This window comes from Herpailurus yagouaroundi, unplaced genomic scaffold (assembly GCF_014898765.1).
Source record: "Herpailurus yagouaroundi ecotype Mexico unplaced genomic scaffold, PumYag 163, whole genome shotgun sequence".
Classification (NCBI taxonomy): domain Eukaryota; kingdom Metazoa; phylum Chordata; class Mammalia; order Carnivora; family Felidae; genus Herpailurus; species Herpailurus yagouaroundi.
The window spans coordinates 41,340,692-41,359,512 of NW_024412404.1; the positions used below are offsets into that span (position 1 = coordinate 41,340,692).

Genomic DNA, 18,821 nt, shown 5'->3' on the forward strand with positions numbered 1-18,821 from the left:
TGAGGCAGAAATGACCAGAATGCACTCACATCTTCCTGGGGCCACCTTTACTGTGCCCGTGGGCAGCTCCAAGAGGAGGTCAACATGGTGGGGCAAGGAAGTAGAGAGCAGGGTAGAGAAGGGGGACAGGAGTTAGAGCGGGCCCTGTGTGGGGGTGTAGGGCTCCTGCATCCCTCTGGGATCTGAGCCGAGAAGGCTCCAGCAGAGTCTGGCGAATGCCTCAGTGGAAGCGGTACTTTCTGGCTGGCTTGAGGTTGATGTATGTGGCCTTCATCTCCTCGGCCTCAGGGTTCCGCACATCTTTGAATCGCTCCCCTTTGGTGCTTACTATCTGGTTGTCGATGTATCGGATCAGCTTCTTGGGGGCCTGGGAGGCAATTGGGCAGTGAGTAGCAGAAGCCAGGAGAGAGTCCCACCCACTTCACACCTCCAGCAGCCATAAACTCTCTTACCTCCCTGGGAGCCATGGGCCGGTGAATCTTCTGATCCTCTGCGCTATCCACCATCATGTACCTGCCAAAAACTGGCTGGGTGAAGCTCCTGCCACCCTGGGATGACCCTCTAAGGGCCTAGCCCAGCCCAGCCCAGACTCACTTCTGTAGGATGAAGGACTTCAGTTCATCCTTTTGGGGGCCTCTGAGGCGCCTGGGCAGGTCCTGCAGAGAAGGGAAGCTTCATCTAAACCCTAGGGCACCAGCAGAAGCAGGCAGGGATAGGCTAGGGGTGGGGGCTTAACACTAAGGTGGAATGTAGCTAAGGCTACTTGGGTCGAAGGGGGGGGGGTCTAGCAGAGGATACCTGGTTTGGGCCATCCCAGGCTGGAGGCCCCTCTTCCTTCCCCTCTACCAGCATCTGCACAGCTTCTTCCAAGTCTCCCCGAGCTTTGGCCAGCACCCACTGGGCCTGCTCTACCGAGCACGTAGGGAACACCTCCAGGAGTACATCCACCCCTGGCAGCAGCTCCTCCTCGGCACTGGCTGCCTGTGGGCATAGATGTTGACCACAGGCAGTACTTCCTTCTTTCCTGGCCCCTGACTCCCTCACCAGTCCCCTCTCCTACCAGTACCTCTTCCTGGGTGTCTCCAGCAGCAGTAGAAGAAGCCCTAGTTTCTTCTTTGAGCTTTTCAGGCCGCTGCAGGGGCTCTGGGGAGATGGGCATCTGACCTTGGACCTCAGAGTTCTGTGGCTGCAGGTTCTCTTAAAGAAGCAGAGCATCAGGTTTGCCGGGGCTTTGGGGGATGGGTGTTATGAATTTCCCAAGTGCTCAATCCCCAAGCTCACCTTTGTTCCTGGCACCGCTCAGCTGCCCTGAGAGCTTCTGCATCATGTCCCCTATTGTACCCCTGAAAACATAGGAGGGTGGTAAAAGGACACCCCTGCCTACCTTCCACAATCAGCCAGCCCTCCACCCCTTCTTCACCCCAGCCAGATCCCACCTTGGAATGTGGGCAAAGCCAGGCACATAGGCCTCCATCATCTCAGTGAAGGCCTCCATATCGAAGTTCTCCTCTGATGGCCCTGAGGGGCCCAGGTCCTCCAGGACCCCAAGCACATATGAGAAGATGACCTCATCCAAGCCACTGCAGGAAGGGGACAGGACAAGTCCTAGGTAGGACACGGGATACCTCCAGCACCCCCACCTAGCCTGAGACTCGAGCCCTCGGCTTCCCTGGGTCTATGAGCCAGACTTCAAGTCTTGAAGCCAGAAAGTATCCCATCCTCCTACAGAGCTTTGGTTTTCCACCTGTCCAACAAGGTGCCAGGGACAGGTTAAGATGTAAGGCCATACCAGCAAATCATAATCAGCCCTCCCCCACCTCAGGAATAGAGCTGAGTGCTTGCCATCCCAGTCTTTCCATTGGCTGGGGCCCGGAGCACTGCCCAGCAGCTCCAACCCAGACCTCAGCATGATCCTCCCAGGAAAGCTGCTTCTACCTGAGATCAGCCTCGGGGAGGTGCGTCTGGACAAAGGCAAGGAGGGCTGCACTGACAATCCTCTCCAGCTCCATGTTCTCTCCTCTTCTGAAGGCACAGAAGATGTAGGTTTGTCAGGCCCTCTTCTGCCTGCTCCTACCCACTAGGCCCAGGGGCGGCCAGCTCCTCCCTCCTGCCCTGCTGTGGAAACCATTTGTTACTCTTGTCCATAACTCCCAGCTCGCCAGCCCTCCCCCGCTCTCTCAAGCAGAGCCACAGCCCCCTCCCTGCCCATCTCTCTACCTCCTTCAGCCTGAGACAAGACAGGGCACTGCCGTAGGAGAAGGCCTCCCAAGCGGTTTCCCTCACCCTTCCCCCGACCTCTCCCCATCTCGCCACCCCATTCCACAGCAGCAGGCCCAGACCCTCAGGCAAGAAGCCAAGGTCTTGGGGTCACATGCCTCCTGGCTGAGGAATCCCATCACTGAGGGGGCCACTTGGGCCTCAAGTCTAACCACAAGGGGCCCATTGTCCAGCCCCCCAAAGAGCAGGCCCCAGGACCAAGCACAGCCTTCCCCCACCCAGAATGGCCCACCCACCCTCCGCACAAAGGGGCTTTTCTGGCTACAAGGCTCTGATAGAAGGGGAAGTCTTTGAGGAATTCTCTCTTCCTGCACAAAAGGCTATCTACAAAGGCCTTTTCCATTTTCCTTCCCAAAGCCTGTAAAACCCTACAAGGTCTGGCCTTTGCCTGCCTCTCCAACCTCACCACTCACTCCACTCCTGCCCCACCAGCCTCCTTGCTGGTCCTCGAATTTGTCCAGTTTCTTCCTACCTGTCTCCTTCGTATACCCACCCCCTCACCTCCTCTGGAGCTCTGGTCAAATGTTGCCCTCTGAGACAGACCTTCCCTGACTAACCTACCAAAAATAGGTATTCCTCATACTCCCTAATCCCTCACCCTGCTTTATTTTCTATATGGCATTTACTACAGCTTAATGTTGTTTTATGTTTGCCTATTGTCTGACCTCCCTGATATAATGTAATAAGCTCCAAGGTACAGGGGGACTTCGTCTTATTCACTGATGTAACCCTAGCACTTAGGAGATCCTCTATAAACACTGAGTTCATTTCCACCTACATGATTTTGACTCCCCAAAGTCCATATGTAGGAGTCAGGAACACATAGATGGTAATGAATGGCTCCAGAGCCACAGGTCCAACTGTCAGCTCATCATCCCATTCTGAAGTTTCAGAGATATCTCACATTCCATCTACCCCACACTCAACAATATTTTCACGATTAGTGTACATCCCCCTCCTACTTCATTGGCTGACCCAACCATTCACTCACTCAGCTGCCAAACCTGAGACTTGGAAATTACCCTTGCTTTCACCCTCTCTCAACTCTACCTGCTGTACTCGGCTGATCACCAATCCTGTCGATTCTATTCCCTTATTAGTGTCCTTTCTATCCATTCTCCCCAGTTCATCTGGCTTCTGCTACAACGTCTCTACAAAAATTTCTCAGTCTAAGGTCATGAGTTACTTTTCCAGTTTGGGTCTATTCAGGTTGAACCCTATAAGCTTGCCAGTATGCTTGTTTTTGGTCAACAGAAAGAAGGAAAGGAAAGGAAGGAAAGAAGGAAAGGCAATTTCTTATGGTTTCACCTAATACTTGCCCTTTCAAGCAGTGTCAATGTTAGTTTCTGAGGCATCACACTCTCCTGCTTCTCTTCTACCTCTCTGGCCATTTTGTCCCAGGCTCCCTTCTCTGTCCCCCTCTCTTCTACTGGCAGGAAAGCTCAGGCTCAAATCTGCTCCTCGTCCCTCCTCACTCTGCACCCTCTCCTTCTGGAAGACCTTGTCTGGGCCACATGTTTATGAACCAACTCTATGTCACTCTATGTCACAATCCTCAAATGCCAATCCTTTAGTCTAGGTCCCCCCTCTGAGCTACATATTTGCATATCTACTTCTCTGACACTTCCGTGTGAGTGACTTCACCTGTTCCAAACTGACATCCTCCCAAGTCCTTTGCTCCTCCAAGACTGTCATCAGTAAATGCATGTCCATGTACCTACCCAGCCACTCCTGCCACAAGTCTGGGAATTATCCCTGGTACCATCCTACCCCTTGCCTTCCCACATCCAGGCACCAAGGCCTGACTGCCATCTTAAGACATGTGCTTCCCTCCATCCCTCCTCCCTTTCTGCTCCGCCTTTTGTCTTCACTGCCAGAGCTTCCTAACCCTTCCCCCACTACTGTCTTTTCCTCAAGAACCTATTCTTTTTTTTTTTAAGTTTATTTATTCATTTTAAAGAGAGAGAGAGAGAGAGAGAGTGAGCATGTGCAAGGGGGGAAGAGGCAGAAAGAGAGGGAGAGAGAGAATTCCAAGCAGGCTCTGTGCTGTTAGCACAGCACCTAACACAGGGCTCTGTCTCATGAATTGTGAAATCATGACCTGAGCCAAAGTCAAGAGTCAAATGCTTAACCGACTAAGCCACCCAAGAGCCCCCCCCACCAAGAACTTATTCTCTCTCTCTGTCTTTTTTTTTTTTTTTTTGAGAGAGAAAGTGTGTAAGTGAGTGAGGAAGAGAGATAAATAGAGAGAGAGAGAGAGAGAGAGAGAGAGAGAGAGAGAGAGAGAGAGAGAGAGAATCCCATGAGGGGCAGAGAGAGGGAAAGAGAGAAGCGGGGCTCACCCAAAGCAGGGCTTGAATTCACAAACTGTGAGATCATGACCTGAGCTAAAGTCAGATGCTGAACTGAATGAGCCACCCAGGTGCCTCCAAGAACCTATTCTTTACAAAGATCACAATTGTGTGATCTGTTTAAAAAAAAAAAAAATCATGTTTTTCCTGCTTAATATCTCTCAGTGACTTCCCAATTCCTATCTATCTATCTATCTATCTATCTATCTATTTATTTGGGGGAGAGAGAGACAGCACAAGCAGGGGAGAGGCAGAGAGAGGAGAGAAAGAGGATCTCAAGCAGGCTCCACCCCATCAGTGCAGAGACCAATGCTAGGCTTGAAGTTTAACCAATGGATCCCTAACCAGCTGAGCCACCCAGGTGCTCCACCCCCCACCTCCCTTCTGATTAGCCCAGATTCTTTTTTGTGGCCTTTAGTTCAGGACCTTACCCCTGCCTACAGTCTTTCTAGCCTCATCATGCACTACACCCTCCCCAGATCACTCCCATCCACCTTGGCTTTCTTTCAGTTTGCCAACATTCAAGCTCTTTCACGGCAGGAGCCTTTCCACAAACTGTTTCCTCTGCCTGGGCAACCTTCCACCTCTACCCTTTCACTTGTCCAACACCTTCTCACCTATTGGGTCTCAGTTTAAAAATTCCGGCCTCAAGGGATGCTGCCCCTGACTCTGCAGAACTGCTTTGGTCCCTCCATCACACACCCTCACTGCAGACTACACTTTTCCTTATTTAGCAGGACTTTTCATAGGTATAATTAAATCATCCTCTGGGCAATATTTAATGTTTCTTCCAGTCATTTCATGAGGGCAGGGACTCCACTCCTGGCTTATTAATCAGTGTACATTGAGTATCCCATGAAGTAGGACACTCAAACAGTCACTTCCCGCTTTACAGACAAAGGAACTAAAGCTCAGTGAGTTTAATGATTGGCCCAACATCACTTGGCTGAACTGTGGTACTTAAGATTTAAATCCAGGTCACCTAGCTGAGTGTATATTCCAGGGAATGAGAGGATATCAAGACTTCCAAGTGGGTTGAGACAGAGCTTCGATCTGTGATCACAGTTCCCGGGTCCCCTGAGTAGTAACACAGTGTTGCAGTGACAGTACGGGGCTCACTTTGGATAGCAGAACTGACAAACTCTAGCCTACCAAGAGGAATGTCCACCCTTGCTCCAGACCCTACCATGGGCCCTGGGGAGGAGCAGAACTGCTCACACCAGGCGTACCAGATCCCATTATGCAGTTCCCCCAAGGGGTCAGCCCCCTACAGAGACCTATATCCACCCCGAGTTACATCAAATCCTGCCTGCTGTCAGTTGTTTGGCAATCTCTGCTGGGACAAAGGGCGCTGCAAGAAAGTCTAGTTTATAGGGAAGAAGGGATCTGTCTGATGACTTCAGGTTTCTAATCAAGGTCTGAGGGCCAGGGAGTTGTTACTGGGAAACTCCTCACTGTGTCCCAAAGAAAGTCTTCCTCACCTAAGCTTTTGCTCTGGTTTATCTCCTAAGGCAACACCTCTCTTCTCCTCTTCCAGGGCTGCCCAAACTTTACCCAGCCTTCAAAGCTTGCCACTTCTTTCTTTCACCCTTCTCCATCCCCCTAGCCTTCCTTAGCATTGTTTTCCTGCCCAGGAGTTTCTCCTAGTATTTCTCCTCCTGAGTTGGGAAAGCTGCAGCCTAAGCAGCCAGGCTTCTCCCAGGTAAGAACATGATTTCCATGGGACTTTTCAAATTCTGGATATAGTCCGCAGAACTCCATTATTTCCTGGGGTCTTTAAATCAGGGCTCACTGGTTTATTAGCATCCATGAAATGCGATCATCATCTTGTCATGAGCCCTGTTTAAATACCTCTGGTGATGGTAATAGTTAGCAATTCCTGAATGCTTACACTGTGCCAAGGATTGTTGTATGCACTTTACATGTGTTAACTTACCTAATCTTCACAATGACCCTAAAATATAGATACTAATAGTATTATACTATCCCATTTTACCCGCAAGGAAATGGAGACACTGAGAGGTTAAGTAACTTGTCCAAGGCCACACAGTAAGTTAATGGCACATTTACACCCAAGGACTCTGGCTCCGGAACCCTCACTGTTAACGCTACGCTATACCACCTCTCATGAAGTAAATGATGTGGCCCCAGCCCATGTTCTGATCCTCCTGTCCTGCCTAGCTTGCCCTCTTGCCTCCCTCAGAATCTTTGCTCACACCGTTCTCCCCACTCAGAATGCCTTTTCCTCTTACTCTCATTCTGCAGGACTCACTTCCTCTCTGTAGCCAACCCTGACTGCCCCATCCTCACTGTCCCTGGCTGGTGTGAGAGTGGCCCTAGGACCAGGCATAAGCCTGGACTCTCCAGATGCTCCATACAGACCTTCTGGACCACTTCAAGTGAGACTGGGGGAAGGAGCACTATGCTGTTCCCTTGGGGTGGGGAGGTGCTCAAGGTGGAGGGAGAGCAGAAGGCCATGTGGGAGGAATCCTGGGAACCAGTGTGGGCCCTCAGAGGGTCTAGCATGGAGGTCTTCCCTGCTTTCCCAGACACTATGAAGCCCAGCTCCTGAGGCCCTAGTCCCATAATGCAGGTTCCAGAAGACATCGTTGTCCTCTGACCCCCAAGTCAAGTCTTAGAGGCGCCAAGGACACTGAGGGCTACAAGGGATTCGGGCATCCAAAGTCAGACGGGCGCACAAACGGGGATAGTGGGGAGCACAGGAAGTGGAACCGCGATGACGGCCCACCCCTGAAGCAGGAGCTCCCTAAACAAGCTAGCGGGATACCCCTAAGGGTACGGAATAGTGGGCCCGAGGGCACCGGAATGAGGTTGTAGCCTTGGGGACACAAGACTAGGGAGGCCTGAGTAAGCTGGGATGTGCCTTGATACAGGCCTTGGCGAGAATCAGAGATGGGGGGCTGACGGGCCCCAGGGAGTACCGTGGGGGGACACACAAGACGGGTACCCTGGGTCAGCGTTCTCCGCGACTCTCCTAGCCCTGGGCCGGGGGCCGGAGGGGAAATCACCTGCTCCGTCGGGCGCCGCCGGCAACTTGTCCCGCGCGGTACAGCTCTCATCCCCCAGCCCCACCAACGAGATCAAAGGCGGGGCCCAGAGCGGTTCCCTTCCAGAAGCGCCGCGGTAGCCATTTTTGAGAAGGGCAATTGCCCGTAACTGGGCGGGGCTTCTGCTCCCATTTTCATTTGTTTTAGGGTTTTGGACAGGCTCCCGCGGCGGCCATTTTTGTTGCGGGTTGGGAGAAATTAGGCGTGGAGGTCCCGCCAGTGGGTGGAGTCTCAGTGGCTGACGGTATCCCCGCCCAGTTCCTTGTCAGCGCCAAACACCTAGAACCTTTAGACCCCACCCTGTTGTCTTCTCGTCCACTTTCCTTTCCCCAAATTCTGTCCCCTCAAATCCTATAGCTTTTTCTCTCCCCTTATCTCTACAGTTCTTCCACAGGCCTGGCTCCCTGACTGGATCTGGTGGCCCCTTTTACACCCAGACCTGGTGTTCTTCCCAAATCCCAGTGTCTCTCCCCCTTTAGGTCCAGTCTAGGTTCAAGCCCCGTCATGCAATCAACTCTTAGGTGATTACTTCCCCACCATATCTGTCCCCTTTGTGTTCCCTTAACAGCGATGTATTCCCCCCAAATTAGGGTGGGTTGCAGGGTCTGGGTCTTGGGACCATGAAGCCTGGTTTGGATGGGGGCAGCAGGAAGCAGGTGCTCTGGGTGAGGATGACCTGAGCTCAGATCCAGGACAGCCTAAAGGCCATGCCTACTTCCAGGGCCTTCATGACTATGTTGACAGGACTTTTCATTTAGGACAGGACAAATGAACTCCAGGACCCAGCAAGGCCTCTCCTTCTTCTTTCTGTTCCTGCTGCCTCAGCTTCCTGGTGCTATCCTGTGGGGAAGCCCGCAGCCATCCCTTCCCAGGAATCCCGCAATGGGTCATGAAGGAAACAGCTTCCTTCAAGGGTGAGCTAGTTCATCCCCAGTCAACAGAGATGAGCCCCTTCGGCTAGTTCCCTCATAAGTTGCGGGGTACTCAGAGACTGTCACTGCCCTCAGGAGCTCATAGTCCAAGGTAGACAGTCCTATCCACTCTTCTCCCCCAAGGGAGAAGGACTAACGATCGAAGCGTCCAGTTCTGTCCCTCGCTGCAGGCTCCCACCTCCCCCCACCAGGATCCTCTGGCCTCAAAAAGCTAGACATTCACTGCTGGGAAGACAGAGCAGGAAAGGGGAGGGAGGAAGGAGCACATTTGGCGTCTGCGTCTCCCATAAAAACACTCCCGCTGCCAGCCTGGCGCTGCTAGGGTTAATGAGGGGTGGGGTGACAGCCGCTTTGAACTTGAGCTAGGCTAGCCCCTGGGAAGGGGTGAAGGTTAGCTTCATCAGCTTCAGGCCTCTGCCAGCTCTTTAAAGATTTGGCCATCCCTCCCTTCCCCCAGCCCCAACCTCCCCCGCCCCCAGCATTGCACAATGCAGATGACTCTTCTCTCCCTACCACCCCCATTACGGGAACTTTAACGTTTCCTTAGTAGAGCTGTGCCTAGTTCTAGCCCAAGATCCCTGCAGCCATCCCAGTGCCTTTCGTCTCCCTCCCCTCCGGCGTGTTTCTTGGATGGCAGTTGGATGTAGCCAGATCTCAGAAAGAACTTCCTGAGCTTTGGGAGAAGGATGATGGGAAAGACCTCTTAGGGGGAGCCCCTTGATTACTAGCTCCTATTCTGAAGGGTCCCGACTCTGTGCAGCAGGGGTTTGGTTCTGGGGTCAGAGGATAGAGGATGGGCTGAGGAGAGGGACCACTACAGACACAACACACACGAACTGTAAAATAGGGGCTCTGGGGAACATGTGTTCTGCTTGGCATTCCATAGCTGGCTGGACCTTAAGCCCCTAATTTTTTTGTCCCCTCAGGTCTTAGTCTCTCCATCCCCAAGATAGGAACAGACTTCCACCTGCCCTTTGGGTGCTGCTGGAAGCCACATAAGGTGAAAGAAGGTGACATGATGACTCCTCTCTTCCCATTCCCTCAAGTGAATTTTGCAGCTGATGTTTGGAGACCTAGGTCCCCTCGGCTGAAGGGAAAAGTTAGAAGCCTGTGCTGAAGCTTCCCCTAGAACATCAATTCCCCATCATCCAACCTCAGAATGAGGGATTGGGCTTGAATTAGGCATGAAGGGCAGATTTCCTAGACATTCAGAGCAGAGATAAAAGCCCAGCTGGCTGGTCTCAAGGGGTGGAAGGGACAAAGTCAGAGACTGAGGTGAGGAAGGGGACACTTCAAAAGGATGGGGGGAAAAAGGGGGTCCCCGCTCTTGCTGGAGGTCAGAAAGGGCTCTCTGGGCAAGGTGCCCAGCCCTCCCACACCTTCCTCCTTTCTCAGAAGAGCCAGGATGGGGCGGGGGTGGGAGTTGGCTAGGGCGGGGAGGGGGCCCTATTTAAGGAGCATTCTCTAAGAGCATCACTGCAGATCCAGCCCCAGGAACAGTAGAGGAAGCTTCATTGGTAAGTGTGGGCCCTGACTCACAACACAAGCAGGGTGGGGGTAGGGTGGCTCCTGAGCTTGCATGCTTGACTTTCCCTCTCTAGGGATAGGTTACAGCTCTGCCTGGTGAGTGGGAATAGCACCTAGCCTTCTGTTTAACTCTCCAGAAATAAGAGTGTGTTTCAGGGAAAGGTTTCTTTTCCACTCCCCTATCTATGCCAGGTATCTCAGATCTTCATTTGTGGTGGCGAAATTTTCAGGGAGCTGGAGCTTCTGGGCTCCTATCTTCAGGATCCATGTTTTAGGGGTACCCTTTGGCTCAGGAAGCCCCTCAGTCTCCAGAGAGATGTCCTTCTCAGTATATATATTCTGGGTCTTCCCACAGCCCTGACTCCTCCTGGAGTACATCTCCACATCTGGTCCCGCCAGGAGCACATCTGGCAAGAAATGACTCCATAGTACTCATGGAATCCCTGCCATGGCCCTCAACCTCTCCTCTCCTCATATCCTGTAACAATCCTTTTGGAATTCAGAAAACGCTTGCCCCTTTCCCTGGCTGTGAGCCCTATTTTCAGCTCTAAGCTCAGACCCTCTCTAGGATAGGACCCAGGTTCCTCATCTGGCCCACCCTGGGAATGGGGGAAATACACAGAAGAGAGCACAGGAGGGCAGAATCAAGGCTGAGAGAACGTTGGCCACCTGGCTCTGAGAACTGAATTCCATAGGCTGTAAGCTCAAGCAAATGGCCTAGGGACTCAGTTCTGGCGCTCGGCTGTGCTATTACATCAATATAGAGGTCATGGAAGCTGCTGGCTCAGGCTCATGGAGTCCCAACCAGGTGCTCCTCCAGGCACTGGCCAGATCTTTTAATAACATCAACTTGGCCTACCCTTCTGCTCAAAGATCTCAATGGCTCTCCCAAACTCCTTACTTTGTCATTAAAGTCTCCCACAGTATGGCTTCCACTTAGCTTTCAAGCCCAAGATTCAATTGCTCCCTGGTCATAACCTGCCCTCTACTGAAACCCTGTTGCTCCCTGTTACTTATGCGGAACCCTCCTCAGTTCATCCTGAAACACCTCCTTCCCATCGTTACCTGTTAGGATCCTATAAATCTTTCGGACATAAGGTCTCTCTCAGAGAGACCTTCAAAAACATCCTTCAGGGGCGCCTGGGTGGCTCAGTCGGTTAAGCAGCCGACTTCGGCTCAGGTCATGATCTCGCGCTCCGTGAGTTCGAGCCCCGCGTCGGGCTCTGTGCTGACAGCTCGGAGCCTGGAGCCTGCTTCCGATTCTGTGTCTCCTTCTCTCTGACCCTCCCCCGTTCATGCTCTGTCTCTCTCTGTCTCAAAAATAAATAAACGTTAAAAAACAAAAACAAAAACAAAAACATCCTTCAAAGTCTTCTCAAGATACCTCTTTCAAGAAGCCTCCCTCAACTTCCCAACAGTGCAGACGACCTCCTGCCAAGCCTCCACACACCTCTCCAGCGGGGCTCAATTCATGAGCCCACAGTGTCTAGTCCAGGGTTCGGCACATAGTAGCTGTTCAAAAAATTGTCCTCGCATTTTGTTGAGTGTGTCTAAGGTATGAAGAGGCAGTTTGGCCTAGAAGTTAAGGTACAGCCAGATTTCCCAGGTGCATTCTCCACGTGTGACCTCAGGTAAGTTGTTGACCTCCAAAGGCCTCAGTTTCCTCATCTCTAAATGGAAAAAAATAATTATATAGACATCAAAGTTTTGTGAGGATTAAATTAGATGAGTTGATAGTTTCCGTTTGGGGCTTTAGCAGAGTACTTGCACACAGTAAGTTCTCAGTTATGTGTGTGAATTTATTAGGATTATTCCTTTAGTAGAATGTGAGTTACTCTTTTGGGGGGTGGGTTAAGGCTTAAAATTGATCAGTCAGGGTTTACTGAGTGAAGGGTTCCAGACCATATACCAGGGTCAGGTAAGGCTGGGGCAAGATCAGGAGGAGGCTGTCAGGACCAGGTTTGGTAGACCAAGCCCTACTGAGATCTAGGAGTTCTGGATTCCCACCTACTGTATAACCTTGGGTGAGTCACTCCTCCTCTCTGGCTTTGGATTCCCAGCATAATGTAAATTGAGGGCATTGGACCAGGTGAACAGCAAGGTCCCTGGCAGCAGAGATGTTTTATGAGTTATAAGCTTCTAAGGGTTAAGTTCAAAGAAAAGATCAAAGAAGGGGGCATCTAGGCTCCCTTCAGGGCTCTTTTACATCCATATGGCCTGGAGCAAACACTGGGATTTGGAAGTACGTGCATGGCAGCATGCTGGACTGAGCTGAGTGGTAGTACCTCCTTCAAAAAGCCTGTAATCATTGGCCCTCCTCCCTCACTGGGGCTGGAGGCTGGAGGTAAAAAGGTTTGCAGAATAATGCAAAGAACTCTTGCTTACCTTTCTTCCAGATTCAGAAACTAATAACCCTTTGCCATTTTGCTTCCTCTAGTCTACAGTCCTTATTCAAATCTTGCAACTTGTCCCAATCACCTCCTTCATAACGACTTTCATTCTGTTCCAGGATCCAAAACAGGATCATGCCCTGAATTTAGTTTTCATGTCTCTTAGTCTCCTTTGACCTGAAACAGCTTTTTAGCCTTCCTTTGTCTTTTATGACATGGACATTTTTGAACAATAAAGGTCACTGTGGTTATCTGTTTACATTTATCTGATGTTTCCTCATGATTATGCATTACTGCTGAGTTGATGTTGTGTTTTCTCAGTTCAATATACCAGAAAGCACATGATGTCTTTGTTAAAGAAAAAATTTTCAAGACACTCATTAAAGATGGTGAGAATGACTTTATTCAAGAGGGACCACTTGGGCAGTGGGCTTAAAGTGTTATCCTCGTTTTCCCTACGATTCTACTAAGTTACTACTTTTTTCTTTGTAATTAATAAATATCTTATTGGAACATACCTCTAAACTATATAACAGCCTGTTTCTCCTCAAACTTTTGCCCAATAATTTTAGTATCTATGAATGATTCTCACCGGAATCAATTACTGATTGGGCTGATTTCCTATGCTCATTGTTCCTCCTGCTGTGAGCAAGCTTTCCTTTCACATTGGTTTATTTAGTTAATGTTAGTATGTACTTATAGATATTATTTTATTCAGTAGATAATAATCTGTTACTGTGATCGTTTTGATGTTTAAATTGTTCCTGATTTGGCTAGTGGAGGTCCCTTCAAGCTGGCTCCTTTGTTTGACATTTCTGAGGAGTCCTTTATTTTCTGGCACGAGTTGTTCCAGGCTCATCTTGTACCTTCCCTGCTACAGCCTTGGAAACAGCCATTTTCCCAATGTGCTTGGTTTCTTTCAGTGGAGAATGGAATTTAGAACCAAAGATCTGGGTGCTGGCTGTGCTTGTTGCCACCAGGGTGTCATTGCTCAATGATTCAATTTCTAATTCTAAGACTTTATATTCAACAATTTAATACTTGTATATGTGAACAAAGATGTATATTCAAGGACATTCCTTTTCTCATCACCCTCACTGCTTCCAAATGAGACCAAGCCACCATCTGAATTTGCCTGGATGACTTTAAAAGCCTCCTAACTTGTCCCCCTATTTACACAATGGCCCCTCTACAGTCTCTTTTCCACACAGCATCCAGAATAATTAAAAAAAAAAAAAATCTGATCACATTCTCCTCTGCTTATAACCCTCCACCCCTAAGAATAAAGTCCAAAATTCTCAACACGGCTTCCAGGTACCACGGGATCTGGCTTCATCTCTAATCTCATTAATCATTATTTTCTTGCTCACTTACAGGACAAGGACACTCCAGCCACAGGGCTGTTGTGCCTGCTTTTCTCCCCCAGGTATTCAAATGGCTTGTAAAGGTCTTTATTAGGTCTCCACTTAAGAATCACCTCTTCGGAGAAGCCTTCCCTCGCTATCCTATTGAAAACGGCACCCCAGGGTTGCCTGGGTGGCTCACTCAGTTAAGCATCTCTTTTACTTATGTTTTTATTTATTTAACATTTGTTTATTTCCCAGAGACAGAGAGAGACAGAGCACAAGCAGGGGAGGGGCAGAGAGAGAGGGAGACACAGAATCCAAAGCAGGCTCCAGGCTCTAAGCTGTCAGCGCACAGCCTGATGCGGGACTCAAACCCACGAACCGTGAGATCATGACCTGAGCTGAAGTCAGACGCTTCACTGACTGAGCCACCCAGGCATCCCTAAGCATCTGACTCTTGATTTCAGGTCATGATCTCACAGTTTGTGAGGTTGAGCCCCACGTGGGGCTCTGAGCTGGGCACAGAGCCTGCTTGCGATTCTCTTTTTCAAAATAAACTTAAAAAAAAAAAGAAAAGAGCACCCCATCATTTATCACTATCTGATATTACATCATAGTTTCACCCATTTGCTTGTTGTCAGTCTCTGTTTCTCTGTGTTACACTTCTAAAATAAGCTCCATGAGGGCAGGGACTTGTTTGCTTCTCTCCTGTAACCCCAGTGCCTGGAATGAGGCCTGGCATGCTATGGATTCTCAACTGCCTCCTGAGTGAATGAAGATAACTTTCTTCATTCCCACTATATTCCCACAGATAACCCACTATACCCTTTGCCTGGTTTCTCCCTCACCCTTCTCTTTGCATGGCTACCTTCTTCACATTCTTTAGATCTCAACTTAAATGTCACCTCCTCGGAGAAACCTTCCTTGATTATCTTATTCTAGGCTCCACTACTCTGCTCACATTTCCTATTTCAGCCTCTTATTCCTGCTGTAGTACTTATAACAACTTCCCTTCATCTATTTGCCTGTTACCCCATCCTCATTTCTCCCCCTAAAATGTAAGCTTCGTACAGGCAGAAATTGCTATGGCTGTCTCATTCATCACTGTATCCCCAGGGTCTAGAACAGTTCCTGGCAAATCATAAGCCCTCAAGGGGTGCCTGGGCGGCTCAGTCGGATAAGCTTCTGACTTTGGCTCAGGTCAGGATCTCACAGTTCGTGAGTGCAGGCCTCACATCAGGCCCTGGGGCCTGCTTCAGATTCTATGTCTCCCTCTCTCTCTGCCCCTCCCCTGCTCGCTCACTCTCTCTCTCTCTCAAAATAAACTTAAAAAAATAATAAGCACTCAAAACATTTGTTGGATGGACTTTGAACAGCTAAAACCTGGAAAGAATCCAAATGCTATGGAATATTGGGTGGCTGTTAAAGAATGAGGTAGCTCCAGGTACACTACCATGGAATGATGTCCAAAATATACTTACTGTAAAATGTAACAGGTAAAACGGTGAAATTCCTTTTATGCAATTAATATTATGTGCATGCACAGAAAAAAAATTGGAAAAATAATGGGTTGGAACCTACTTATCATTTGGGGTTGAGGATATAAAAAAGACTTTTATCCTATTTGATATATTTCTATATAGCCAACTATTTTATTTTAAAAACAAACACTAACATTTGAGCACTTAATACATGCCAGACGCTGTGGTAAACATTTTGTGCATTTCATGGCATCTTCTCAATAACCTCATGGGATAGAAGTCCCCATCATCCCCATTTGTGATGAGGAAATTGGTTCAGGGACATTAAGCAATTTACCTAAGGCCACACAGCAGACTCATTACACTACACCACCTCCCTGTGTTTTTATAATTAAAAAAAAAAAAAAAAAAAAAAGGAAAGGAAAGGAAAATAAGATGAAATTAGGGATGATCCTAATTTCATGATCCAGGCTTTACACAAAAGATGCTAAGCAAATTTGCCTCTGAGCTCCCTAGAAGCCAGGGCAAAGAGAAAAATATGACCAGTTATGAGATCCTTGGTGCTTCCAAGATAAGAGTAAACCACTCATTAGGAGAAACACCCTTCCCAAGTAGTGAGGCTTGAGAGAACTTCTCCATGAAGTTCACAAATATAGCAGTAATCAATCAAGTGGTGCACAGCTTCAATAACATACCTGTATACCCAGGCTAGCTGTTTCCATCCAACAAGTGGAAGTTCAGTAAAAGCAATTTAACGAGGAGCCAAATTTGTACAGCATGGGCACCAGATGTGGGGTCTGGCCAGACCCATAGTTCACATAGGATGTGTGGCCTACCCCTCCCGCAAACTTCTGGAATACTGCAAATTCAGCCTGTTAAAGACTGTTAGCAAGAATTAGGAGACGAAAAGTGACATTCATCTTAAATTCCAACCCTAGTGAACTTTCCAGGTAGACTAGGTTGATACTATGCTTCTACAGATGAAGAAACTGAGGCTCAGAAAGACTAGTTACATGACTAGAAAGTGTCAGTGGCAGCCCTAAATCTACATCCTAGGCATTCCTTCCTCAGCTGCGCCTACCGCCCATGCTTCAAGAAAAGAGCTTATGCTCTGGCAATACCTCCGTGGGTGGCAGGCCACCTGGCTGGCTGCAGGGCCTAGGAGTGTGTCGTCCCTCACACTGGAGAAGAGCTAATGAAGAAGGGAGGTAGGGCCGGCCCATGAGGGAGGCACACGGGCTCTTCCAGAGGCAGGGAAGTAGGGCTCACATACACAAATAGGAACACCCGCACTCACCCCAAACAGAAAAGTGATCTCGCAGCATACACTTGACTTCACTCATTTATTTACTTTTCACTACAATCTGCGGATGGGTGGGCCCTCAGCTTGGGAAGGAACTTGGGCAGTTCTGGGAGCTTTGGTAGAGGGAGGAGAGGAAAAAGGGAAAGTGGGTGCTTGGTGCAGGGCAGGCTTCTAAGATGGGGAGGAGGGAGAGACGAAACAAAGGGTCCAGGCCCTTCTTCCACCCCAAACCCAGGCTTCCCAAGCCCAAGCAGAAGGGAAGAGAAACAAGAAGAGATGTCCTTGATAATCTTCTCGCCCTCCCCCCGCCATCCAGCAATAAAATGAGAGAAATCAGGGAAATGCAGCAGGTGGGAGGCGTGCAGTTTTGGTTTAAAAAAAAAAAAAAAAAAAGGCGAGTGACAGATGCACCCAGCGCCCGCGCACCGCGGAGGTCTCCCTCGTCGCGGGTGGGCAGCGCGCGCAGGGGAGGAGAGCCGCACGCGTGCTCACCCGGCCGGCCACCGGACCCTTCAGCGTCCTCAGCTCTGGCCTTTTCTCTTCCTCCGACGGCTACGCTCTGCCGCTTCAGCGGCCGGGCTGCTGTCTTCGCTGCCGCTGCTGGCGGACGTCCGAAGCACGCGCCTCTGCACACGGTACTCAGGCTCGGGGACGCGCGGCGCGGCCTGAAGCAGGAACTGGCCGCCGCGGTAGGTGACGCGCACGTCGGTGCGCGGGTACGTGCCGTACATCCGCCGCAGCTCCCGCCGCACCACGTCGGGCAGCTGGAGGCGCGGGCCCAGAGCACGCTCCGGGCGGCCCCATCGCAGCTCTAGCTGCAAGCTACTGCCTTCCGGCCACGGCGCGTTTCGCTGGGCGGCCGCCATCCCCTCCGCCGCGCACCCCTGTAGGAATGGCCCTAGGTAGCCGGGCGTGGGGTAAGGCGGGCGCAGGGCCGCGGCGTAGGTCTGCGGGAAGGCCCACGAGGGCGGCGCGGCCGCCAGGGGCGCGCCTTGGCTGTGGAAGCAGTGGTATTCCCGCGGAGCCGGCCACTCGCCCGCGGTCAGGCTCGGAAGCCGGCAGCAGCAGCTGTGGGCATGGATGAGGGGCAGCAGCAAAGGGCGGGACGGGTAGGAGTAAGTGAGGGGCTGCAGCGGAGGCCAGACGCCCGCTCCGGGCTCCAGGCAGCTGTACGAGTACATGGTCTGAAGCTCAGGCAGCGGGCATTTATACTGGCTCCTGGTCCACACCTGCGGTGGGAAGTGTGCGTGGATACCCTTTGTTCTAGCTCCACCACCCGTCCCTGGGGCCTGTTAACCCAGGGCTCTAGTTCACAGCAGGAGCCCGTGCACCGCGCATCATGGCTTGGGGGAACTCTTCCTAAGGCGTTCAGCTTCCATCTCACCTGTTGTCCCAGGGCTGGGCCTGAACCCTAGGCACCCAGTAGGCAGTAAGGACCTAAGGCCTTTTCAAACCTTCAGCCGTGAAGTGTTCTTCCAGGTGGTTTCCCACTCAACTTGTCTCCTTCAGCCCGGGGGGAGCTGGTTCCCAGCATTTGGGGAACGAGAGAGGTCCAGAGCAGGCGCCTCTCCATGCCCTGCCTCAGCCACACCTTCTGGTTTCCAGGCAAAGGGAAACACATTTTGTTGGCCAAAAGCCAGCCAGCCAGCCTGTGCCTACACTGGGTGAGCCTGCTGTTCATACTGGCCTGTCCTAGAGGCCTGTGCTTAGGGATGCCCTCACCACTACATCCCTGAGGATATCTTGCAATCATTTTAGCCCTCTGTTCCCCACATCCCGTCCTCCCAGCTCCTCTAAATGGGTTGAGTTATCCTAACTTGAGTGAAGTTCGTACATCAGGCACTGAATCAAGTTGATTATGAGCATCTATAAGATTACATCAACCCTAGGAAGGAGGTACTAATATTTTCCCCATTTAAATAGGAAGCTGCTTGCCTCGGATTTGGGACACAGGAAACATATTCTATGACTAGGAAACACTCCCAGTGATGTAGGCTTATTGGGGTTAAATATTGCCCAAACTCACACAACTAGTTCTGGTAAGGGCAAAATTCAACCCCATGTCTGTCTCAAGATGTAGCTTTATTGCTAATCCATGCTGGGGCTTCTTTCACACTATCTCATAATCCTGGCCTCTAGAATGTTG

At 50.5% G+C, this 18,821-nt stretch overlaps 2 protein-coding genes across 4 annotated transcripts; both read right to left on the reverse strand.

Annotated features, from left to right (window-relative positions):
* Nucleotides 1-30: 30 nt before the first annotated feature.
* On the reverse strand, nucleotides 31-7,789 carry CUEDC2 (CUE domain containing 2). 3 transcript variants are annotated; one of them, XM_040486283.1, is made up of 9 exons: nucleotides 7,658-7,789; nucleotides 1,936-2,022; nucleotides 1,437-1,580; nucleotides 1,282-1,343; nucleotides 1,067-1,197; nucleotides 799-981; nucleotides 595-656; nucleotides 453-513; nucleotides 31-367 (listed from the first exon to the last, which is right to left on the reverse strand). In XM_040486283.1, exons 2-9 carry the CDS (start codon nucleotides 2,007-2,009, stop codon nucleotides 221-223), a joined length of 864 nt encoding a protein of 287 aa, XP_040342217.1. In that variant the 5' UTR covers nucleotides 2,010-2,022; nucleotides 7,658-7,789; the 3' UTR covers nucleotides 31-220. The 3 variants fall into 3 exon arrangements, with proteins under 3 accessions (XP_040342217.1, XP_040342219.1, XP_040342218.1); XM_040486285.1 differs by having other exon boundaries at nucleotides 221-367; nucleotides 1,936-2,019; nucleotides 7,658-7,784; XM_040486284.1 differs by having other exon boundaries at nucleotides 221-367; nucleotides 7,597-7,783.
* Nucleotides 1,936-17,856, reverse strand: CUNH10orf95 (chromosome unknown C10orf95 homolog). The gene is made up of 2 exons (XM_040486920.1): nucleotides 17,168-17,856; nucleotides 1,936-2,022 (listed from the first exon to the last, which is right to left on the reverse strand). Exon 1 carries the CDS (start codon nucleotides 17,854-17,856, stop codon nucleotides 17,197-17,199), a length of 660 nt encoding a protein of 219 aa, XP_040342854.1. The 3' UTR covers nucleotides 1,936-2,022; nucleotides 17,168-17,196.
* Between the last annotated feature and the right edge of the window lie 965 nt (nucleotides 17,857-18,821).

What these genes read in the sequence shown, in the direction of transcription:
- CUNH10orf95 (XM_040486920.1), bottom strand. Translation starts at nt 17,856, where the DNA reads ATGTACTCGTACAGCTGCCTGGAGCCCGGAGCGGGCGTCTGGCCTCCG.
- CUEDC2 (XM_040486283.1), bottom strand. Translation starts at nt 2,009, where the DNA reads ATGGAGCTGGAGAGGATTGTCAGTGCAGCCCTCCTTGCCTTTGTCCAG. An exon ending in CTGGAGACACCCAGGAAGAG is followed by an intron (nt 982 to 1,066) that starts GTACTGGTAGGA and finishes CTATGCCCACAG; the next exon opens with GCAGCCAGTGCCGAGGAGGA. An exon ending in AAGTCCTTCATCCTACAGAA is followed by an intron (nt 514 to 594) that starts GTGAGTCTGGGC and finishes AGTTTTTGGCAG; the next exon opens with GTACATGATGGTGGATAGCG.